At 34.6% G+C, this 19,400-nt stretch overlaps 2 protein-coding genes across 4 annotated transcripts; one reads left to right on the top strand and one right to left on the bottom strand.

Moving 5' to 3' along the window:
* Positions 1-2,734: 2,734 nt before the first annotated feature.
* LOC120330610 (uncharacterized) lies at positions 2,735-6,158 on the top strand. The gene is made up of 5 exons (XM_078114073.1): positions 2,735-2,865; positions 3,099-3,308; positions 3,509-3,733; positions 4,421-4,653; positions 5,217-6,158. The coding sequence occupies exons 1-4, from the start codon at positions 2,841-2,843 to the stop codon at positions 4,513-4,515; spliced, it is 555 nt and encodes a 184-aa protein (XP_077970199.1). The 5' UTR covers positions 2,735-2,840; the 3' UTR covers positions 4,516-4,653; positions 5,217-6,158.
* A 6,462-nt stretch (positions 6,159-12,620) lies between these two features.
* Positions 12,621-15,187, bottom strand: LOC120331433 (uncharacterized). Of its 3 annotated transcripts, none has more exons than XM_039398513.2 (5): positions 15,042-15,187; positions 14,425-14,637; positions 14,129-14,362; positions 13,095-13,347; positions 12,621-12,875 (listed from the first exon to the last, which is right to left on the bottom strand). In XM_039398513.2, exons 1-5 carry the CDS (start codon positions 15,079-15,081, stop codon positions 12,689-12,691), a joined length of 927 nt encoding a protein of 308 aa, XP_039254447.1. In that variant the 5' UTR covers positions 15,082-15,187; the 3' UTR covers positions 12,621-12,688. The 3 variants fall into 3 exon arrangements, 2 of the variants coding, with proteins under 2 accessions (XP_039254447.1, XP_039254448.1); XR_013476787.1 differs by having other exon boundaries at positions 12,739-12,875; positions 12,978-13,347; XM_039398514.2 differs by having other exon boundaries at positions 12,740-12,875; positions 13,017-13,347.
* Positions 15,188-19,400: the final 4,213 nt, after the last annotated feature.

The raw sequence follows: 19,400 nt of genomic DNA, 5'->3' as shown, positions 1-19,400 counted from the left end.
TTATGTATTTGACTGATCAAACTAATCTACTTTCTGGATATTTAAACACAATTTTGTTGAATTCTGGGAATAAAGTGAGGTGTCACAACTCAAAATCAAGGGGGTGTTCACCCCTTATAAGGGTTGTAGATATATCACTGGGTCATTCAAAAAAGTGCAATAACCAAGATCTTTCAAAATAACCCCGGGCCAAATATATAAGAAACAAAACGATGAAACTTTGTCTGGAACAGTTGTCAAATGCCAACCATATTTATTGCATTACAAAATACAGGTTTGGATCGTGAAATCCTCACTCATGCATTTAGCAAGCTAGCTTCACGCGCAACTGACAGGCACACAACGCTTACAAAGATCATATTTGTGTGTTGTCGTCAATCTATGCCCATAAATTAGATAATATAATTTTTTTCTATAGGCCTGAGTGTGTAGACAGATTGTTGTTAATTGAAAACCTAATGTATTTATAATATGAAATACACGGAAGCTATTGGTTTCATAAGATATTGTTGAAATATGATCGACCTCGACTATACCAGCATCGCGAGGTTATTCAGGCTAATGCTTAAACAATTGAGCAATCGGAAGTAATCGGCACAATTCAATATAGTTGGAAAATTTTCTCAGCGAAATGAATCGGTATTTTACAGAATTTGTACGGCCTATTCGATATTTTTTTTCTTTGAGAGTGAAAATACCCAAATATTACGATTTCGATCGTTTGTCTAGCTAGTTTATTATTATCTTTGTAAAGTAATTTTGTTTCACACGCACAATGAAATGATTCTTTGCTGCTGTGTACTGATTAGGATATGACTCGAACGCACTCGATACTGCATTTGGATTGGAAAAATATTGATTTGGAAATATTGTTTATAATTCTTAACAACAAAATCAAATGTGTGAAACCATATTCATGTCAAACATATCTGTTGGCAAATGCCACCGAAGGGCCTAAATGATATACAAAGTATAATTACAAAATGTTAGTTTTCAATTTTGTAGGTTCGAATTAGCAGGCTAAGTATGGGACTATGCATGGTTGTCATAAACTCGTAAATCTTTATTATATGAGTCAACAGGACGATGTGAAAAAATCACTTCGTGCATGACATACACATATCATGCTTGAATCGTGGATCATCTGCGTTATTTTTATGACACTATTGCGTATATTTTGATGTCGTTTCAATACTGCAATGTTGATTAATAAACTTGCAAAATATTACTTGTTGAATGGCATGTGTTTGATCACTTCGAGATAAGTCGAAATTGCATTGTTTAAATGCCTGGATTCTCACAATATGATGGCCACAAGTTGTTGAATACGTATATACATTTGATTATAAACGTGCTAGCTGGAAGGCTGTCACGAGTCATTTGTATTTGATGAGAGACATATCAGAGAAGTTGTGGGTGAATTGCCTTGTATTGAATTAGATATAAGCAATTATTGGTCTATCAATCATAGTATTAGTAGGGGGAAATTTTCGTCAGCGTTGGGAAAAAAGACACAGGCAATTTCATACTACTGTAGCTCGCAAATTGATGGTAAACATCATTTTGCTCACACATGCAACCCCTTGGGTCCATCGTACAATATTCTATAAATTTAAAATTTGCAGTTTGTATTGCATGCGCATTTCTAGTTTGTATAATTTTTTATGATCTGATTAATATACTAAAAGAGTTGATTCACGAAAACAAACGTGGGCCAACTGTAGAATTACCGTGGGAGTAATTTCCTCCTGTGGCTAAATAACCATTATCTACATAATAATATCCACTGAGCTATAGCTCATTGGTACAAATAAAGTGTATTATCTTAGCAGTAACGTTTATTTAGGACTTAGGTCGTTAAACAATTAATAGTTTAATGCCAATAGTGTATTTAGGTTGTCACAGTGAAAAGCTTCTTGCATTGAGAGTAAAATTTTCAGAATCTATTTTGCGTTTCGAACATTTTACGTCACGTAAAATGAAAGTGACTGAAACGTGAGGGGTCGTAGCCGTCTGTCAGATAAAATTTAAATTCAATAAACGGTTATTAGATGTTGCTTTTCCTGGTATTTGATGGAGCTTTGAGATTCTTGCTCAAATTGTCGTTAACCTCATTATTATGTTATACTTATGTGAAAACCATATGAATTCAAGTTGATAGCAAGATATCAACCACATTAGTGCATCACAACTAACACCATGCTTGAATCGGGGATCATCTGCGTTTTATGACACTATTGCGTATATTTTGATGTTGTTTCAATAATAATACATCCAGTATGGGGCAATTTTCATATGCCATAGGAAACAGAGACAGACGTCGCAAATATTTTCTCGTACAGATGACGTGTAAAAAAATGTGGGCGATTTCTTTAACATGAATTCTGATAAATTGATTATAAATTTCCTTCTGGGACTAAATAATCATAGTTATCTGCAGCAAATGATAGCTTATCACACTCACTAAATTAATATACAGTGAGTTATAGCTCATTTGTGCAAGTAAAATGTATTATCTCAGCAGTAACGTTTATGAAGATAATCTACAGCTGAAACATTTACAATAAAATGACCTATACACGCCCCACACTATTTTGAGATAGGTAATCTTCCGGGAGATATGTGTTTGCTGTTAGCACGTGCTTATGTATCATACATTAGCGCAGCCAAAGAAGCTATTGCATTATATCTGATACCAGATCAACAAGAAGGGCTGAGAAGAATCTTAAACTGCATAGCAGCTTGTTTTAACTGCGAATTATTTTATTAGTGAATGAGTGATTGCTTTACTTTCTATAGATTGTAAAGCTGAGGAAGTTCTTAATCAATGACCGTGGAACATGCTCAGGATAATCTTATTATTAGGTAAGCTTTCATATGGTTCATGTATTTTCTATCTACTTCGGCGCAAGGTGTAAAATATTATCGAATATTTGTACTGGGCAATATTTTATCAGGTAAACATATAATCCGAGAAAATAATTTAAAAAGTCAATAATTTCGACGTCGATTCAGTTTACCACCCCATCGGTATCCCCACTGTCACCGCAATTTATTTGTATAGTCGTTCCTCCAACCCCATTCAGTAATTTTTGAAGGATTTTTCTTCATGGCGAACGGATGGGCAGTTGTGGATCTCTGCAAGAAGAGTACTGATGTATTTGAGTATGATGGTTATGACTGGTTCTCTCGGCAGTGGTATATGACTGCGAATAACTGTGTTTACAAAGAAAGCGCTCTGATACTTCGATTGAATACAATGAGTCTGACATACAACGGCGATTGCAAAGCATCTCTAAAAATATCCGGTTTGTTTGAGGAATTTGATTTTCATTAATACCTGCTGATATTTTTTATATTTTTAGAAATATCACCATTTTGAATATTGTTGTGCTTTGAAAACAAAAAATAAAGTCATAAAAACTGACTCCCCTTTTTCAATTTATATTTGGGGAGCTATCCCGAACAAACTGCTGTATAAATACAAATATTTTTTTTTGTTTTCTAGCGTTTCAGAACAATCGCGAACTTTGTGAATTTCAACAAGGTTTATGTTTTGTTGTCGTCTCGACGAAATCATCACTTTCAAACAGAACACTCATCAACGGATGTATTCTAATCTTCCAAGATTCGATCGTTCCGGTTGTGGTTGATTTTAGTAAAGGCTATTACAATAGAAACATGAAGCTAAACGTTGGTTATGAATACATAATGAATGAAGAAAATATATTAGGTTTGTCTTATGAACAATGAATGAATGGTTACGCTTGTATATTTATTATATAATGTCTATTTAAATATGTATATGAATTTTTTAGTGATTCCTTGGAGATATAAACCATAAACGTCGTAAAAATTGCGTTATGCCATATAACAGAATTTGAACCAGCTTTGAAATTCTGTCGAATATTATTCAAAATCTGATTACGTTATGCCAACGTTAACACAAAACGGAAATTCCCTTTTTTATGTTATTATACGAGCAATAATTAGGCGCATGCGGTGTCATAAATTTATAAGTTTTCTTGAATTTTATTTACCAAGACATATGGTTATTGCTTGAGGTGCACAATTTTTAAAACATAGAGTGAGAAAAGGTTCTTGGGTAATTCGCCGCAGTAAATTTCGCCGTATGAAATCTCTCCGCAGGAAATTTCGCCGCATAGGAAAAATTGCGCAAGAGCATTTTGTTGTAAGACAAGTATTTGTGATAAAAACAGTTGGATTGTCAAAGTACCTTTTTATTTAAAAATGATTCGTTATTTAAGAGTTTACCCTAACCCTATAAACAGCCTTGATGTTTTTATGAAAAAATCGGCGAATTTTCTGCGCTGAATTTTCCGTACACGTAAAAAAACATAGGTTACATTTCACAAATGCTTCTTATACATAGTCAATAAGTCAATCGTTTATAATCTAGATACACCAATGATGACTGCTACGTCCAACGGTGTGACAGAATATTCACTCACGACGACGTCCCCAACCACCCAAGAAAACGGTTACAGAGGATAACCGAACCGGAATTATCCCCACAGGGGATCGCCGAACTGAGTCCATCGTGAGCGACAACACTGGAGTTGCCCTCTCAATTGTATTTGGAGTTATTGCTTTGATGGAAGGTTTTGCATTATTGGTTTTGGTCATTCAAAGGTAAGCCTATATGCCTACTCGCTGTGCCTATCTTTGCCGCTGAGCCATTTAATTAATAAACTGACTCCAAGTTGGCGGAGCATTTATCTCCGGATCCGAATCTGATTTCAAAGCATTCGGCTCTAGGCAATCTAAGTTATGAATTTTACATCATCAGAGTCTTAAAGTTTTCATTTATTTTTATTTTCAATGTACAACAATACTTGACTTTGAAAATTTTTTTCTCCAACATCAATAAAAAAAAAATATTCCGTAACTCGAGACAGAGTTTGAAATGTAACTTCAGCATCTAAGTTTTGTATGTCATGGAAGTATGTAATAACGCAATCAATATTTGGTGCTACCGCAGTATACGTGCCAGGGTGTTTTACCTTAGGATACTTTGCTACGCCCAATATTTTGCGGTAGTTTTATATAACGGTTGCTCAAATTTACGGCATTTTCACGCCACATGAACACTTTTCTAATTTCGATATACTTGTGGAGCATGAGTATGTGTATGCAAATGTCTATTTCAATAACATGAAATTTCAAAATTACAAATAACGATACTTTTTACACAGATTAATAAGCAAGAAAACTACACAAAAGTGTAGCAGTGATACTCAACATTCACATCACGAAAACAATATATATGACAACGCCCACGACGAACCAGACCTGGATATCGTAATCGAACAAGACAATGCAGCTAACTTCATTGAAAATCCATACGACATGATGAATCAGGATGAAATTGTCATCAATGAACTATATACAATGAATTAATCATGACGTCACAATCGAACTACGGATTAGAAGACGACTTCCCAGAGGAAATTTTTTTTATTTTAGATTATTACTTCAAACAGTTCAATTATTTGGTGTTTTACGTAACCGAAATTTATCAAAATTATTCGAAATTGGGTAAATGCAATGACTCTATCGGTGCAATTAAAAGCAAGAAATATCGGTTCTATAGTTAGAAGAATGACACCAAGCATTGCTTTCGAATACGAATGGTGTAATAAATTTGTTAATTTTCTTGAATTTGATTTACCGAGACGAAAGAGTGTTTATTTTTATTTTCAGACCAAGAAAACAACATATGCATACATATATAAATAATAATTAAACACATACTTTCGTTATATGACTGAGAGGAAACGATACGACCTGTTTGGGTCGTGAATTGGGTTTCAAATTTACTTTACATTAACTCGCTGTTTACTCCCAGAAACCTGTTGTGTGTAAACCATTTTGGGCTATTTCAACAATGAATCACAAAATTATACTTTCGAAAAGATCCAAGCAATGAAGTTTATATTGTAGCAATTAGCAAGTGCTTTGCTGCTGTGATGGAGCAAGATTCCTAAGGTTGTACTGGATTTCTCATTCTGAATCCTGGAAGCCAATGGCAAATTCAAAAATAACAACTTTAAACTTGATGGATTTATTCAAATTAAATGAAGCATTTAATTAATGAAATGGTAAAATACAATTGTTGAATAACAACACAATAAATTCCAAATTTGCGAAATAGAAACGAAGTAGATCAATTCAATACGTCATTCTGGGGAGTCGTTTCAATTGTTGTTGTAATTTAATTTATTACATTGACCTATGAGAACAATTTCTTAAAACAAAAATTATCTTACAAAAAGTCGTATTCATTTTTCAACTGATGCCTATCTGGATCCTAATTCTAATAATAGCTCCGATTTAAGACGGTTTGACTTTCGAGTTCCTAAATGTGTGCATTGCTCTCTTTATGATGTGATAATTCTACCATATAAGCAAACTGTTCGCAAATAAATTATCTTAATGATATAATAGAAAAAATGGTCACTAATTAATCTAAAAATTACAATTGTATTAAACGAATATATTTCCAAAAAGCATTATCTTGTTTGGCCTTGGTTTTTGCAAGAAAGCTTTAATTATTGCAGCGGCAGCTTATTGGCGATCTGTGGAAACAAAATATTTGGATTACACGTCAAATTAAAACTTGGTAAAATTTGGGTGAATATCGAAGACAATTTAAGTTTTTACTTTTACTGAGGGATATCTATATTACTCGAATTGAATCTTAAAATAGGTATGCTGTTATTTTAATATAACAGTATATGCTTTAATTATTCTAAATCCTCAGATTGCATAAAGCTGCTGAAATGAAATGTGTCAATAAATGCAAACAAACACAATCAATTTAGTAACTTTGATTGTGGTAATAAATATAAAAACTTTATACCGCGATTGCTCTGCCCCATGTCGTTTGATGATTGCTGACCCATGTCGCTTGATGGTTGCTGCCCCATATCGCCTGAGGGTTGCTGATCTGAAAAATAGCAAATGTTTATATTGAAAGGTGTGATATTAAATGATATACACCATATAATGTATTTTTTAAAACTTTGAGGGCTGTTCGGTGGTAGTTGTAAAATCATGGTTTACGTGTTTCTTCACAATCTCTTTATTTTGGCAGAAGACAATGAAACTTGAATTTAAAAAAGGTTATTTATCGATTTTCATAACACTAGAAATATATTATCAAGGGTGTGTTAAAAAACTAAGCATATTTCAATTTAGTGAATGATATTGATAAATATTTTTGCTTATTTCTCGCACTTTGTTGTCTTTGTGCATTCTGCTCCATAAGCAAAGCCATAATTTGGTTCATGCCATTACGAAGCTCCCCAACTTCGTCGCGGAATTCTTGGCGTAAATTACCAATATCTTGACGGATTACCTCTATTTCTGAAAAATATTTGTGTATAGTGCTTTGAAAACTAACGTAATCAATGTTATCATCTAGATCAGTGGTTCTCAAATGTGGGTAGCGCCTCATTAGATGTAAGTCGTTGTAGACGCCCCCATTAGATGTAATTAGTTGTCCGTGTGTAGACAAATTTTGAGGGGGCGTGAAGAAAATAATTTGTTAGATTTGATCACCTTATTTTAGATCCTTTCAGTTCGAACCTTTTCACTTTATTTCATTATTTGGGTTCCATCCACGTATTTTCAACGTGTTTTTTGAATAAAACATACTTTCGCCTTACTAGCTGTTATTTGTAGCTTATAGATAGCTTGTTATTTTTAAGGTAGGCGAGAGAATTGACAAATTCTAAAACGGGGGTGCGGCTAAATAAGTTCAAAAAACACTGATCTAGATACTTTAATATAGTAAATTAAAGCGAGATTATGCAAAGTAAGTAGAAATTCATAGTCGGGGCCAGATAACTACAGAATGTCTATGAGCAGAACTTCATTGCGGAAGCTAGAACTGATCCAAACTAGATAACTGAACGGACTCCAATGACTTAAAACCTTAGAAAGATAGTCAAAGTATTGTTGGAAGTGTATAACAGATTGTTCGTGGAAAAGACAGCAAATCGTAGGTATCGGAAAATATAATTTTTAGTTCAAATTCACCTTCTAGAATAGCATTTTGTTCATGTGGTGGTTGGTTACCTTCTTGAATGGCATTTTCATCATGTGGTGGTTGGCGTTCTCCAGGTTGCATCGAATTTATTCCCAGTCGTGCTAAAATAAGAATTAGACTACTTTTAGATAAAAATCCAACAAACTGTGGAAACATAGTACAATCATGAATCTATTAGATTAATTAGAACAACAACTGTTGCGTAACTGCAATTTGAACTATTTGAAGTGTTCGAATTGGACACACCATGTTCGATTAATATGATGGTAGCATTAGTCCGAGACAACTTTATCGTTTAAACAAAGCCATATGCCTGATATGTTAGAAATTGTAGGGAAATACCGCATACTTTGCTCAACAAATTTGATCTGGCGTTATACCATATGAAAATGGGAAGCTACGATAAACAAAAAGAAAGACTAACCAAAAGGTTCTGCCTTGTTGCCAGCAACTCCCGCTGAAATTGATGACAATTCATACAACTTTCACTCAAAAAAATACAAACAAAAAAATGTTCTCTGAATTTATCAAAGTTTGATGCATTTATTTCATATTGTATTTGTTTGATTTGTATTTATCACGTTTTTGATTTTTTTTTGATTATTTTTGAGTAAATGTCATGTATAAAAAAGACACAAAAAAATCAAAAAACATGTGTAGAAATGGAAAAGTTATTTGAGTAGCTATAATAATCTTCGTGGACATTGAGGTATCAAATCTGGGATGTAAAACATTTCAAATACAAAACGTTAATCAAAAATGTAGGCATTGTACTGTATTTATTGCATGGGAATTTCGTGAATTAGGTATTGCCTTGGTAATGATAAAGATTTCAACGGTATTTCCACCAAGAGTCGTTAGCAATACTCTTACAAGTAGAACCCTGTGCAACTCATGTTTGGCGTTATTTTCAAATTTTGTTTCATGAACTTTAACCACTTCTAATAGTCATATTTTACTGTGAACTCATCAGCGCAAACTTGGAGAGAGCTGACTCCGATGACCGCGTGGTCGTATCGCTCCCTCTAGTCCATACCGAAAAAGGGTTTTTTGTAGCCCTATTTTTCATTATTACGACTGTTTATTCGGGTTGACGAAATAAATCTCGCTCTTCTAAATGAACTAACTAGTCATGGGTTTAATGTTTTAAATACTATACAACAATGTTCCCAAACTATGATTCGCAACCCAATGTGGGGTGGCCTGAAATTTTCTTGGGTCGCCTGTTTCTTCAACAAAAAACTAAAGTTACTGCTTTTATTTTCTAGTGTGTTCGATATGTGGATTCGATCCAGTGCAGTGGTTCTCGAACTTTTAGAGCCGCGCCCACTTTTTAGAATTGGCCAAGTCTCGCGCCCCACCTTAGAAATAACTAGTTAGCAGTGAGCTACAAGTAACAGATAGTACGGTCAAAGTATATGGTTTATTCAACGTGACGTGAATAATAAAATAAATGAAAAGTTTTGAAATGTAATTATCCAAAATACGATGCGGGCAAGATCAAATCTAACAAGAGCTTTTATTTTTAATTAGCTTCACACCACATCCAAAATTTGTCTACGCCTTCCTTATGGAGCGCGCCACACCGTTTGAAAACTACTGATCTAGTTTATTGAAGTGTGACTCAATAGTAATTATACATGTGGACAGTAACCCAGCGTAAAAACTTGGGGGCTGCTGTTTTGATTAAGTAAAGCCACGCCACGATTTTCAATAACTGGCTTTTGGCAATTAAGCGCAGCTTTCTCACTTTGAGTTAATGTTTAAATATATAACTTTAAAGGCTTGTTTTACATTAGTCAGATTATTTTGTGACCATATAAGGCAGGCCTGCACAACATGCGGGCCGCATGCGGCCCGCTAGATACTTCTGTGCGGCCCGCGGGTGATTTGGAAACACGCCACTTCTCGTGTCTAACAATCAAAGCCGGCATTGTTATGCAAGCCCGCCGCTACTCCAATCATATTCAAAATCGTGAGATTTATGTTTTGCACTAGTTTCAATGAATATCGAACTTTGTGTGAAATTGGTGTGCACTTCGTGACCCCTAAAATTCGTCGCTCGATCCCGCGACCCCCAGTTTGGGAAACCCTGATTTAGATATCTCAGTATTCAGACTGAATCACGCTTGAAACAATATCGGTATACAATCTCACACCCATTAGTGCATATTAGCAACCTATTATTAACCCCATCATTTTTTACTAGCAGTTTATAAAACTGAAGTTTCTTTTTTGATTCGAATTTCGAACTTAAAAAACAATTCCTTTTTTATGAATAGTACAGAAATTCTCGCACAAAAGATAATGCTATTTACTGTAAAATTTCAAATAAATTGGAACAGATTTTGTAGAAAAATGTAATTTAACAGTCAAAAAGTACAACAGAGGAGAATCTATTGCTACTAAGCGGATTGTTTGTCTAGTCTAGCATACAATGGAAATATCCAATAATGATACATATGACTAAATAAATTGTCATACTTATATTTGGGACGATTTTACAAAACTGAACTCGAGTAAAATATTTTCCTGCAGTCAGTTTATACTGCAACACACAATACCTAATTCTAATACAAAAGAAGTATTGAAAATGAAGGGTGGGTTTCAAGGTAGATGAAAATGATGATCACTAAATACATATTTGCCATCTCATATGCAAAAATACTGTACCTTGTTTTTACTCAAGAAAATAAGATTCTTCATATTTTTAAGCTCCCCAGTAATGAAAGTGTTCATTTAATTTAAGTGTTTTACAAAATTATTTTGATTTGTAGTTCATCTTGTGAAATATGTATGTGGCAAAGTTTGCGGCCCGCCGGGACTTCAGATTTATGCTTGTGACCCTCGTGGTAATTTGAGTTGTGCAGGCCTGATATAAGGCATAAGCATTGCACACAGCCTCGTATTTAAGCATATCCTTGGGATCGCGAGATTTTACAAAATTTATTTTTCACAAAATTTGGGTCGCTCGATAAAAAGGTTGGGAACCACTGCTATGCAACACATGGAAACTATTCAATATTTCTCTTATAATGAAATACAATATGTGCCTTTTATACAAATATCACCAAACTATTGTGTTTATGGAAGGGGAAATTAGCAATCGGATGTAATAGGCACAATCCACTTAGTATATAATTCAAACATGATTTATTGCTTGTTCATGCTAGAAATACCATTGTGTACTATACATATAATTATGATTTATGTAAATAAGAAATAATTTTGATCTTAATCTCGATTTGTGCGTAAAGGAGAAATCATTTTGTTAGTCAATCATTAAATAAAGATCCGAGTTTTGCGTACTTTCGTTTTTCAAAATATCACACCAATATACTGACTATTACTGGCTTGGGTTCATTCATGAATGCATGTGCTGGATTAGAAATGGTAATACTACCAAAAGCAAGCCCTGATGACGTAGAATGCGCAGTGCGGATTGATATATTGCCCAGTAGTTGCGATAACTGGACTTAACAAATCTCACTTATGACTAGTACTTTGCCTCCTATCCACCTGACAAGAATTACTCTTGCAGATAAAACTAAAAGTTCTACTATCGGCATGTCATCATAAGACACTCCGACGTTCAAGTCACAGTATTTTGACCCGAGAATAGGAACTGCTACATGAGTATAGATTAAAGCTATACTTCCGGAAGATGAAGCATCGACAATTTCCCTTCAAAAAATTTCCACCCTCGATTTGAGAGAGAAGAAAAAACAGCGAAGCTCAAACATAATAGACACGAAGCCAAAACGTACCGCAAACTTCACGACTAAGTTGGGATATTTTGATGACGTCATTGCACATAAAAAAAAACGAATCCCAAAAAGCCCGCGTAAATTTTTGAAATAAATAAAAGTAATCGCCTTCTAGCGAAAAATATAATTTTAACCACAGAAAATTTCAAAGCAATTGATCCAGGAGTTCATGAGAAAAGCGATTTTTTTTCATAACAATGAAAAAATATACTAACAAACAGGCATTAGGACAACAACATACGATCCATATGTACACTTCGTGTCCAATAAGAGGAAGGCTTAAGGAATAGAAGATATGTTGCATGATAACTGAATTATAAAACTCAATACCCCTGCAACGGTTCATGATCTCGCCCAACACAGATACAAATTATAAATCGTGCCAATATATATATGTTTACTTATTTCAACAAAAAAAAATATTTGCATATGTTTTTATAGATTGCAGGGGTGGGCAGAGTTTTTGGACCTGGAGCCAGACAATTTGCCCATCTAAACTGGCGGGCCTGTTAAATTTTATGAACAATATTTACAATGTTACAATTGCAAAATTTGAAAACAATAAGCTTTGTGCCGAAACTAAATTAAATCGCAATTTGGACAAGTTCCTTGAGGTATTTTCAGCTGAAACATCAAAATTTGGGTTTAGTTTGGTTGTGGCAGTATCCTGCGGGCCAGATTGAATTACCCGACGGGCCAGAGTGGGCCCGCGGGCCGTAGTTTGACCATGTCAAATATAGAGTTTCTAGAAAGGTAAAAAGATCTTAGAACAGCCAAAATATTTTCATACATTTTCCTTTTATGTTTCAACGCAAGTTACCATCTTTTTTACCGGTATACTTAATTATTACAAATTATAAAGTTCGTTGACTACAACTTCATGATCGGATCTGGAATTGGATGCCTCATTAACGACACTGTATACAGGTTCGCACTCATTTTGCTGGTTTGTATTCGCGGCTTCCACATTCGGAGGAAGCTGTTGTTGCTGATCTTGGGGTGTTTGTAGCTGGTTACCGATCTTCCTACAATATCTAAAATGTTCAAAACAGGATCGTTATGAGACAGCCCGAAGTTGTTTCATTTATAAGTTTTAAAATGTACGTATATTCAATAGGGATAGCAACTCCTAATACCTCTTATTCTTTTTAGACTTTTATTCATTCAGAACACACCTGCAATACCTCCAAAAGTATCGATTTGCCAATTTCTATATAATCGTCCATACCAAACAAGTGAAACGCAACACCAACCTGACTATCACAGCAAAGAGGACAATCAAAACGATGAACAGTAGAACTCCAAAAATGAATGCAAGTGTGCGGTCGATGAATGCTGCTTGAACTTGTTCAGAAATGATGAATAAAACGGTCGACTGTTGAGCAGTTGTTGACATCTGCTGTACATGTGTTGATATATGTTGTGCAGTTGTTGACATCTGCTGTACAGTCGTTGATATATGCTGTGCAGTTGTTGACATCTGCTGTACAGTTGTTGTTTTGTCAACTGCAAATGAATCATTTTCAACATCAGTAAATATTTATCCCGCGGAGAGGAGTGCCGATAAGACGGCTTAATCCTATGGCGAACCACGGCCTGTCGTCCGGGTAACAGTAAATGTCGGATATGGGATTATTCAGCTGGGTATTTGTTTTTGGAAGCATGGTCTTGATAGCGGAGGAGGCCGTAACCGACCAGCGGTCACGTGAACCACCCTACCGCGGCGAGGAGTCCAGCAATCCTCTCGCACATAACTATCGTCGCATAGGATTCGAATCTGCGAACGCGGGGTAATCAAAGTTGCGGTGGCGAGCGTATTCCTAACGCTTACCACGATGCGCCACACCGCTGAACCATACCTTTGGTCATTCAATGGTGAACAAATAACTTGGATGGTTATCGGCAAATCGTCTGGGCTGACAGGTACATCCCCCGTTCAGACTCTATGAAGAATCTCTCTTGGTTGATTATTTTGACGGTATCTGGTGCACTCGTTTATTTTTTGTTATCAATTTTTTAAAATCAACGACATAGATTCAATTTATAGATAATCCAGAACAAAGTCTTTCGCAACCACTTTATTAATACCCTGGTAGAGATTGGATAATGTATTACAGGCCCATGCTTCCCAGTTCTCATGTTATGATAAAACAATAAAATCTACTGAAAAATGAAATTAGTAGCTATCAAGTTTTTGTAAAGAACAAAACACCCAAGAAAATTTTATAATCGATCTAGTCAGAAATATGTATGAAAATCGTATTTTAAAAAAATCAACATTTATTACCTTTTGAATTGGATGACTGGTAGATGATCCCAATTTCAAAATGTTGCAAATACGTATTAGCCCAACTTTTAGAAACATATGTTACAGTACTCGGAAAGATGTTCTCCATTCTTATCAATTTTATATTGGTGCAATCGTCGGCGATAGAGGCATCAAACCAAGTTGAATTTTCGGGAATAACCACAAAGCAAGTGTTTTCAGAGTATTCACAAATGTTCTTGCTTTCACGATAAGCTGCAAACATAATGAATTGTAGTCAAGATAATGTTTGCACTATTGTGCTTAAAGGTTTTTACCTGAAATTTTTAGATATCCGCGGCACTGATAGAGCCCACTGCGTTTAAGATTAATCTTCGCCAGTTTCAGGAGTAAAACCTCGTTTTGAGATTCACAATTTTGATTGGTCAGCGTCCAACTAAAGCTGACTTTTCTATATCCATTATATCCGATGGATTTGATTGGTTGTAAGCATACATTTATGCTTTCTCCGTGAAATCTGCGTGTCAAAGCTGAAAATAATGTAATCACCAAAAACTTAATAATAAGAAAAGTGTATAAATTTCAGAAATCGTGCCTTACTTGCCCCGCACTTTTACGCTTCGGTCAATATGCTAGCCGTGGACATAACATGAATCCCATTTAATATGTTTACTCTAACCATATTGAAAAAATTTCATAACTTATCTAATTCAGAACATTCCACGAATCTCACTCAATATGTCTACTCTGACCAACTGCCCAACATTTTATAGATTTACTGACTCAAAACATATCATGAATCCCCATTTCATATGCCTAAACTAACCATTTGGTTTCAATTATGAGTCTTTTTTAAGCCAAAGCAGTGGTACGAGTGTTTTATCAAGCACACTATTTCCATTAAAATTCCCAGCCAGGAGATTGCAATACTTACTGAAAATAGCTAATATATAAAAGGCTAAATATCCTTCCATTGTTCAACGAATCGTTGTTTGCTTTTCTACTTTGCTAGAATTAAAATGCCTTTCGTAATTGTAAATGCAGTTCTGATACGTTCTGAGTTATTATTCATCTACTACGTTGCCAACTTTTTATATAACTGATGCATCATAGTGTGGCACGTATACAAAATGCTTTGTCAGTATCATCGCTAAAGTAATACTTGCAACAGAGTGATATTTACACACGAAAATGTAAGTGACTGCCAATGGTTGTCATCTATGTTTTTACCGTGTAGCAACCAGTTTCGCGTTGGCGGTTGGCATTCTTTACGGGTGACGCTGTTGCACGAGTGATGGTTTGTTCGAAACAAGCAATGTCATACTAGGGTCACATTTGATAGTTTTATTGCACGTGTTATTCCAGTTTATTTTTTTATATCTCATGAAGTTAAGTGTAATTTTGTAATAAACGAATAACTGAAATTGTTTACAAAATCAAATGAATTGAAATAAAGACTGTATATATTATAATATACGAATAAACTACTTAGGTAATCGTAATGGCAACCGATCGATGTGTTCGCCATATGATAAACGCATAGGTTCCACAGCACCAGCTGAAATATGAAAATTCCATTTTACATCTCTGGGTTATTCAGTCAAACTTGCCGTTACCAATCATTTTCGACGTGATACCACAGTTGTTTTGGCTTGAAATTGAATCCGCTCATAACTCAAATTCAATAAAACAATTACCGTTACCAATTGGCTTGAAATTGAATCCGCTCATAACTCAAATTCAATAAAACAATTACCGTTACCAATCATTTTCGACGTGATACCACAGTTGTTTTGGCTTGAAATTGAATCCGCTCATAACTCAAATTCAATAAAACAATTAAGGTGCAAACTGCAAAGTTTCCTACGTGATAGGAACAACGGCATGCCTGATATAATGTTTATTCATCTCAGAGCTGACGATTTAGCGCATTTTCTAGTAATTGGTTTAGTATACAATAAATAATTGGTATTTCGATTTGAATAGAAATATTTAATGCAGAAATTCCTACGTGTGATGTGATGCAACAAGTTAGGTCACAAGAATGAAAATAGCGATCATATACTCCGTCGGATATCAAAAAGTTGGTAAGAGCACCCACTCTATTTATCCCGATTTTGTTGTACGCAATTCAATCTGAATCAGTCATTGAATGACTAAAACTGAATCAAGCGTCTGTAAATAGAAATACTAACTACAACGTTAATTACGTCACTAGGTTGATGAATAAGCAACAATTTTTCTAACCATAGACAAAAGCCATTTTTGAATTCTTGTTGAGTAAATTGAGTAGTAGCAGAAAAAATACATTACTATTCTTTTATCAGGACAAACTTTTTAAGCAAGCCAAGTGATATACAGGGAGTCTCAAAAGTAAGTATACAATTTTAATTTAATTTTGGTTTGCTTTCAGGTACTTACCATAACGCGTTCATTTCTTCGGGAAACATAGTATAGATAAGTAGTAAAATTTAGGTATTGTTCGCATTTTTCAACAACCCACAGAATGACAAGAGATTTCCCCAAGCAATGTGGTGCAACATTGCTGCTTGGCAAGAAGATGTAAATCAGTAAGGCAAACCGAGCATTTCGTTAACAGAAAATTTGAAATTATTTCAGCTTCGAATGTTTTTTCAGAGCGTCCGCTCCTTGGCCTTTCTGATCTTTGTCATCAACTACAGATCCAGTTTCCATGAATTTTTGAAGAATTTCGTAATTCTGCGCTGTAAAAGTGCCGAATGCCTTACTGTTTAATATGCTTCTTAAAACAGCAATTTTTCACCTCATTTCTCTGGGTAATCTTCTTGTCATTCAGTGGGTTGTTGAATAATGCAAACAATACCTAAATGTTACTACTCATCTATACTATGTTTCCTGAAAAATGAACGCTCTATGATGAGTACCCGAAAAGCGAATCATAATTAAAAGTGTATACTTACTTTTGAGACACCCTTTATATTAAAGATACGTTGTTTGGCAACCTTGAGTAATATTTTCGAAACATTAATTTCTCTTGTTTTCCAATTCTCTTTGGTCAAGTACAAATTGAAGCAATAGTAAATAAATTGGGCATGGTAATCATAAAAGGTAGAGAGATAAAGGAGAAGTTGACAGTATTTTTATTTGGGCATTCTTACAATTTTATTCATTTTCAAATAAATTTTTATGATTGCTAAAAACACACGTTTGAATAATACACAAAATGTAGATGTCATTTATCCGACATGGAGTAGAAAGAGAAGCAATTGCACTAGAAAATTTGATATATATTCACATTGTATGTAGTTCATTGAAACCATTTGTCGCTCAACAATTTCATAATCATTTCAACCCATTGAATTTTTATGTGTAACTTATAATCTAAGACGTGAATTGAGTTCTTTTTTCTTTTTTCCTCATTCGTAAATAAAATAGACTGGCGATATTTGTATATATCGCACAGATTGTATTTCTTCATAATAAAATAGTTTACAGCAGGGGTCGGCAACCTAAGGCCCGCGGATACTATAATCAGGCCCGCGACGCTTCACTGAATTATAATAACAATGCAGCTGTTTTTACGATTACATTCTTTAAGTAACAGAATCACGTGTAGAATAAATTATATTATAACCTAAAAAGTGTATTATTCACAATTACTCGTTCAATGCGATTCTAATTTAATTATAATTAGACAAATGGCAACAAAACGCAGAAAAGTTGATGCTAAGTGAAAAGGGTTCAATGGCGCAGGAAATATTCGAAAGGAATTTTTGAGATGCAATGCAACAAGGAAAAAAATCTTTGTTCTATTCGAGAAATGTATCGAAATGTATGGAATAAAAAGGATCATTGGTTCAGTTTTCAACTCTCTAAATATATGTGCGGCCCGCCAACCACTTCAACCCTTACTTTTGGCCCGCAAGCGACAAAAGGTTGCCGGACCCCTGCTTTACAGCAGCAATAGTTGTTGTATGGCTGCATATGAACATAAAATCGGAATAAAATTATGACCTAACCCTTACCTGGTATACATACTTCGCAAGTACCAAAAAAATCCCATCCCTCTCTTGGAAAGAAGTCCGTTCCTAATTGGAAAAACTTCCTTTCCTAAACAAATCAAATCCCACCTTCATGTCTGCTAGGGTCAGCGACTTCTGAACTAGCGTCGTTTCGTCTTGAAATTTTCGACGAAAATCGAGACAATAATTCAAAATGTTTTTTGAGATCTGTCGCAAGGATTGCTTCAACGATTAAAAATCTCAATCGTTTCCACTCAGCGACGTCTAGATTTACTAGAAAGTCGTACGAAGGTTTTGAATGAAGTAATTCCCATGACGCTGATGCATGATGATTCTCAAGAACTGATCGGTCATTGTATAACATGGCCTGAAAAAGAAAGAAACGATGTTCATATGGTTCATATTTGCTGTATATTGCAATTGCAATTAAAACGCGGAATCTAAAACATTCCAGGTTACGCGAAAAATCTTCGTAGATGAAGTTGCTCAATATAACACAACTGAAAACAACAACTCAAATAATTGAAAAGACATGGTCTCTTTGATTATTGATTTGTGGAGAAAATCAATCAATTACTTGACCCAACAACAATTCAGCTAAACTATTAATAGTTCCGCCACGCGACCAATAGTATTTTATTAAACAAATATCCTAAAGCTCTAATTGATAGCATAATGGACCCTTGAATAACTACTTCATTATTCTTCAAAGTTTAATCATTGCTTGCAACGCATGAATGTCGCAAAAGATCACCCCACTGCATCTCAGAACAAATATAACATGATTTTAACGTTGCCATGAACACGGGTACCAGAAGCAGAAACTTTAAGTTTGTATTAATGAAAACCTACTATTATTTAATCAAAAAGTTCTTTTTTTTTTAGCTTTGATGCATTTTGAGTTGTATTCCTCATATGTTTAGGTAACAAGCATAGAAAAAAAAATAAAAGCATTTAAATTTGATCGTGTGGTTTCAAGAATTGAGATAATATGTAATATTTAATTAAGTTAATTTGAATTTCAATATGGATGAATTAAAATAGTTTTCCTAAAGAAAAACCTTGTTCTAATTGATTATCGATATGGTAATTTAATATATTCTAATCTAATTGAAGCAGATCAACATGACACGTTTCTAAATGGATATATAACAAGAGTGATTTCACCGACACCGGAACGTAGTATGTGTACCAGGTTAGGGTCCAGCCATAATTTCAGATACAAATACTGCGGGAGCCACTTGGCTAGTCCGTGAACTTGTAATAGAATTAAAATTAGGAAATTTTCATTA

Source organism: Styela clava, chromosome 6 (assembly GCF_964204865.1).
Source record: "Styela clava chromosome 6, kaStyClav1.hap1.2, whole genome shotgun sequence".
NCBI classification, from domain to species: domain Eukaryota; kingdom Metazoa; phylum Chordata; class Ascidiacea; order Stolidobranchia; family Styelidae; genus Styela; species Styela clava.
The sequence above is the reverse complement of the archived record's forward strand: the minus strand, read 5'-3'. Positions and strand labels throughout refer to the sequence as shown.

Bases quoted from the DNA above. Each gene is read 5' to 3' on its own strand.
- LOC120331433 (XM_039398513.2), bottom strand. From the start codon at position 15,081: ATGGAAGGATATTTAGCCTTTTATATATTAGCTATTTTCA. The intron at 14,638-15,041 runs GTAAGTATTGCA...CATTATTTTCAG, and splicing joins TTATATATTAGCTATTTTCA to CTTTGACACGCAGATTTCAC. The intron at 12,876-13,094 runs GTTGGTGTTGCG...TGAACATTTTAG, and splicing joins CTCTTTGCTGTGATAGTCAG to ATATTGTAGGAAGATCGGTA.
- LOC120330610 (XM_078114073.1), top strand. From the start codon at position 2,841: ATGCTCAGGATAATCTTATTATTAG. The intron at 2,866-3,098 runs GTAAGCTTTCAT...TAATTTTTGAAG, and splicing joins CAGGATAATCTTATTATTAG to GATTTTTCTTCATGGCGAAC. The intron at 3,309-3,508 runs GTTTGTTTGAGG...TTTGTTTTCTAG, and splicing joins AGCATCTCTAAAAATATCCG to CGTTTCAGAACAATCGCGAA.